Raw genomic sequence first — 5,602 nt, 5'->3', positions numbered from 1 at the left:
GCAATGGGGGGGGGTGTTTTATGGGTGGGGGTGGTTACTTATGCATGTAGCCCCCCCCCCCAACTTGCGCAAGGTGACCGAGGGTACTCATGGGAGCAAAGCTCGGCCTCGCTGCTCAATGGAGTTTCAAATCAACCCCCCCCCAACGCGGCTCGTTGGTGGCAGAAGTTGCAGTCGATGCTTAATGCACGCTCTGAATGAGTTGGGGTGCATTGGAGATGCCACACGGCTGACTGCAACGCTTGACCCGGAGCCGATGCATGGGCATATGTCAACACATTGCTGCCCACGCCCCCCCTGCCATGCAGCTTCAGGTGCCACTCGTGTGCTGCACGCCCCTATAGAGCACCAGCATTAAGTATTTGCACGCACCCTTGTTGTTTTAATGGCGTGCAGGGGGGGGGATGACCTTGCGTTGGCTGCTGCTGGGGGCTTTGCTCGCTGTAGCCCCCACCAATCACCCCCACCACACACACATAAGAGAACTCATCAGCTTATGCCCCACCCCCCCCCTTTATCCCTACCCTGGCGGCGGAGGTTTTGGGGCGAGATGTGGGAGTGGTTATATATGGGGGGGGGGCGTGCTGTGCTCGCACTGTGAATCGATCGGCCCGGTGCGTTTGGCACACAGCATGCATCTGTTATGCACACTTTTCATCGCCACTCATGCACCCGATATCACGAAGGAATAAAGGTTGGGGGAGGGGGGAACGGGCGGGGGGGGGAAATACCCGGCCTGAACCCCCCCCCCAATATAAACCCCCAAAACAGCTGAGGGCTGGCGGGGTGAACTGGGGGGTCCAACATTCCCCCAACCGAACCACAGCCCCATCCGCATCCCCCATCACCCCAACCCCAACCACCCGCGTCCCCATCACCCCCCCCTTACATCGCACCCCCCCACCCGCAGTCACCCTCCAAGCAGGGACCCAATGTTGTGTGTGGTCTGTTAGGGGGGGGGGTATGAGATATGGAAGTTGGAAGATGATAGAAGGGATCAAGGAAGTCTGGGGCGGGCTCCTGGGGGAGCTCCTTTCCGTGTCCCCCCCCGCTGACTCAGTCTGTTCATCCCCACATGTAGTGACCCTGCCTCCCCCCCCCCCAATTATAAACCCCACCCAACCCAAGGCTTATCCTGCAGTGGGACCGGGGCTGATAACATACAGTACAAATGGGGCTGAATGATGGAGAAGCAAGCTTGAGGGGAGGGGGGGACACGGCCCAACCCCCCCCCCCAATGGACTGGCTGTGTGTGGGTGGGGAGGCCCCCTCCCCCTCTCCCCTATTCCCTCTCCATCTCCCTGCCCGCCACCCCCCCCCACTCCCTGGTATGGTGAAGGCGCCCGGCTTTGAAAGCTGCGCTGAAATATAGATTAAGGGGCGAAGGAAGCGCGGAGCTTCAGAGAGATGGAGCAAGGGGGGGGATATGGGGGGGGGGCCCGAGCTATGGGGCTGCTGGCTCAGCCCCACACCGTTGCAGCCCCATTTAGAAGCACCCGCTCCAAGTGGCTGGGGAGGGGTCGGTGGGCGATGCCCCCCCCCCCTCACCATCCCTCTTTATAAGCTCCCATCACGTCTCTGACCCCAGGACCCCCCCCAGCTGCTGGCCTCCCCCCCCCCACCCCCCCCCCCCCGTGATGCTTGCTCGGGGTCGCCCCCTCCCCGTCCCCCCCCGGCACCTGCAGCGCACGGTGACAGTGATTGACGAGCCCGAGCGGGCCCGGTTGAGCACCGAGCAGCTGGCGGGCCAGCGGGGGCACCCAGCGCTGAAATCGGGGGGGTCAGGGGGCTCGCGTGGGGGTTGAAGGAAGGGGGGGGGGACACACAGACAGAATGGCCACGCGGCGGTGGGTTCGTCCCAGCCCGATTTATTACAGGGGGAGCGGCACCAAAAGGAGGGAGGGAGAGCTGGGGGGGGGGGGGCTTCAATGCTGGGGCATGAGGTGCATGAACCCCCCCCCCCCCCATAAATCTCCCCATCGTTTCTGCTGTAGACCGCAAATTCCTTCTGGCCCATAAGAACGCCCAAACCCCCCCCCCGGGCCCTTCCTTGGGCAGAGCCAGGGCTCTCATTGTTCCATACAAATCCCCCCCCCCTTTCCATCCCTAGCCCCCCCCCCAAACTCAAAGTGGCCCCTTTTGCAATTTATCCGGGGGGGCGGAGGCGGCCTTCCGCAGCCCGCCCGGCTTGGGGGTCTCCGTTATTCGGCTGTAGATCAGAAGCGTTGCGGAACGAAACGAGGCGCTGGCCGGCGGGGGCGGTCTTACTTGTGTGTGTCCCCCCCCCCCCCCCCCAACACCACCATCACCATCCAAACCCGACCTTGAAGCTGCTGTGGTGTCCCCCCCCCCATCAAACCTCGTTTGAAGGAGCTCAGATGGTGGGGATTAATGAGCATGCTGGGGCTGCTGCCGGGCGGGGTCTGCTGTGTGTGTGGGGGGCGTGGGGGGCTCTGAGTAATTGCAGGGACTGGAGGGGGTGGATGGGGGCGGGGTGAGGTGTAGGGTGGAGTGCAGTTGGGGGGGGATGCAGGAGGAGTGAATGGGATTGGGATGGGATGGGATGGGATATTATGGGATGGGTTGGAGAATGGATGGGATGGGGTGGGATGGGATGGCTGTTATGGGATGGATGGGATGGGGGATGGGATGGGATGGATGGGAGATGGGCGATGGATGGGATTGGGATGGGGATGGGATGGGATGGGATGGGATGGGATGGGGATGGGATGGGATGGGATGGGATGGGATGGGATGGGATGGGATGGATGGGGATGGGATGGGGGATGATGGGATGGGATGGGGATGGGATGGGATGGGATGGGATGGGATGGGATGGGATGAGATGGATGGACAGCAAGGGAGGGATGCAGGAGTGCAAAGGTGCAAGAGGAGGGAAGGGTGTAGGAGGGATTCATGGAGGGATGCATGGAGGGATGCATGGTGCAATAGGGATGCATGGTGCAGGAGGGATGCATTGAGGCATGCATGATGCAGAAGGGGTACATGGAGAGGTGCATGGTGCAAAATAGCTGCACGGTGCAGGAGGGATGCATGGAGGGATGCATGGTGCAGGAGGGGTGCATGGCAGGGTGCAAGGTGCAGGAGGGGTGCATGGGGGGGGTGCACAGTGCAGGAGGGATGCATTGAGGCATGCTTGATGCAGAAGGGATGCATGGAGAGATGCATGGTGCAATAGGGATGCATGGGTGCAGGAGGGCTGCACGCTGTAGGGGAGGTGCATGGAGGGATGCACAGCACACACCGCAGTTCTTTAGGGCACAGCAATTGAGCTGCAGCCCCCCCCATCCCCCCCCACCCCTTTTTCTCTCTCCCCGCAGCCCCTTTGTGCCCACGGTCACTTGGCCAAGACGTTGGGTTACCTGGAGCTGGGGGCGGGGGGGCTCCTCAAGCACAGCCCTTACGGTGCCATGAAGCCCCCCCCGGTGCTGCTGCCGGCCGAGCCCCCCCGCAGCCCTTGGGACTGGCAGCACAACGGGACGGGAGGGGACGCTCCGAGCGTCTCCCGTCGGAAACCAGCACTAAAATCATCCCGATCCAAGAAGATTTTCGGTTGGGGAGATTTTTATGTCAGCATCCAAACGTTGAAATTCAGCCTCTTATTAACGGGGAAGATCGTGGACCACGTTAACGGCACTTTCAGCGTTTATTTCCGACACAATTCATCCAGCCTCGGGAACGTGTCGGTCAGTATCGTGCCCCCAAATAGGGCGGTGGGTTTCGAGGTGTTATTACCGGCTCCTCTCCCTCCTCCCCCTTCATTCCGCCCTGCCCAGCAAAGCACGTTACCCGAAGGGAGAAATAAAGCCCTTAATTGTCACGTCGAATACGAGAAGACGGATCGGGCCAGACGGAACCGACCCTGTTTGTACGACCCCAGTAAGGTTTGTTTCACCGAGCACACCCAGAGCCACGTCTCCTGGGTCTGCTCCAAACCATTCAAAGTTATCTGCATCTACATCGCTTTTTACAGTGTAGATTACAAACTGGTGCAAAAGGTCTGTCCCGATTACAACTTCCAGCACGAGCATCCCTACTTCGGCTGAGATGGGGAAGGGGAGGGGGAAAGGGAGGGAGGGGGGGGGGCTTTGTGGTGCTCTGTGCCATGGAGGGGGGTCCCCGTGGGGGTCAGTGCAATGTGGGGGGGTCCTTATGATGCTCTGTGCCAGGGGTGGGGGTCCCTATGGGGCTCAGTGCAATGGGGGAGTGTCCTCATGGGGCTCAGTGCAGTTCAGGGGGGTCCCTATGGGGCTCCATGCCATGGGGGGTCCTATGGGGCTCAGTACTGGGGGTGGGTCCTTTGATGCTGTGCCATGTAGGGGGGGGTCCTCATGGGGCTTAGTGCAATGTGGGGGGTCTCCATGGGGATCTATGCCAGGGGTGGGGGTTCCTATGGGGCTCCATGCCATGGGGGTGGGTCCTTGTGGGGCTCAGTGCAATGTGGGGGGGTCCTTATGATGCTCTGTGCCAGGGGTGGGGGTCCCTATGGGGCTCAGTGCCATATGGGAGGGTCCTCATGGGGCTCAGTGCAGTGCAGGGAGGTCCCTATGGGGCTCAGTGCCATGGGGGTGGGTCCTTGTGATGCTCTGTGCCATGAAGGGGGGTCTTTGTGGTGCTCTGTGCCATGTAGGGGGGTCCCTATGGGGCTCAGTGCAATGTGGGGGGGTCTTCATGGGGCTCCATGCCATGCGGGGGGGTCCTCATGGGGTTCAGTGCAATGCAGGGGGGTCCCCACAGGGCTCTGTGCTGGGGGTGGGTCCTTTGATGCTCTGTGCCATGTGTGTGGGGGTCCTCATGGGGCTCAGGGCAATGTAGGGGGGTCCCTATGGGGCTCAGTGCCATGGGGGTGGGTCCTTGTGATGCTCTGTGCCATGTAGGGGGGTCCCCGTGGGGCTCAGTGCAATGTGGGGGGGTCTTCATGGGATCTATGCCAGGGGTGGGGGTCCCTATGGGGCTCAGTGCAGTGTAAGGGGGTTCCTATGGGGTTCCATGCCATGGGGGTGGGTCCTTGTGGGGCTCAGTGCAATGTGGGGGGGTCCTTATGATGCTCTGTGCCAGGGGTGGGGGTCCCTATGGGGATCTGTGCAATGCAGGGGGGTCCTTGTGGGGCTCTGTGCCATGTAGGGGGGTCCCCATGGGGCTCAGTGCAATGTGGGGGGGTCCCTATGGGGTTCAGTGCAATGTGGGGGGTCTTCATGGGGCTCTATGCCAGGGGTAGGGGTCCCCATGGGGCTCTGTGCCATAGGGGAGGGTCCTCATCGGGCTCAGTGCCCGATGGGGCTCAGTGCCATGGGGGTGGGTCCTTGTGATGCTCTGTGCCATATGGTGGGGGTCCCTATGGGGCTCTGTGCTGGGGATGGGGGGTCTCCATGGGCTCAGTGCCATAGGGGAGGGTCCTCATGGGGCTCAGTGCAGTGCAGGGGGGTCCCTATGGGGCTCAGTGCCATGGGGGTGGGTCCTTGTAGGGCTCTGTGCAATGTAGGGGGGTCCCCATGGGGCTTTGTGCCATGGGTGTGTGTGTGGGGGGTCCTCAGGGGGTTCTGTGCTATATGAGGTCCCCGTGGGGCTCAGTGCAATGTGG

General features: G+C 61.8%; 1 protein-coding gene across 1 annotated transcript in view; it reads left to right on the top strand.

Annotated features, from left to right (window-relative positions):
* The window catches only part of NXPH4 (neurexophilin 4), a 12,985-nt gene extending 8,912 nt beyond the window's left edge, over window positions 1–4,073 (top strand). The window contains exon 3 of the mRNA XM_015887041.2: window positions 3,342–4,073. Within this exon, the coding sequence (XP_015742527.1) occupies window positions 3,342–4,067 (726 nt within the window). The 3' untranslated portion in view covers window positions 4,068–4,073. The remainder of the gene's footprint in view (window positions 1–3,341) is intronic.
* Window positions 4,074–5,602: the final 1,529 nt, after the last annotated feature.

The sequence above is a fragment of the Coturnix japonica genome, linkage group LGE22C19W28_E50C23 (genome assembly GCF_001577835.2).
Source record: "Coturnix japonica isolate 7356 linkage group LGE22C19W28_E50C23, Coturnix japonica 2.1, whole genome shotgun sequence".
Classification (NCBI taxonomy): domain Eukaryota; kingdom Metazoa; phylum Chordata; class Aves; order Galliformes; family Phasianidae; genus Coturnix; species Coturnix japonica.
Note: the sequence above shows the minus strand (reverse complement) of the source record. Positions and strands in the feature narration are given on the sequence as shown.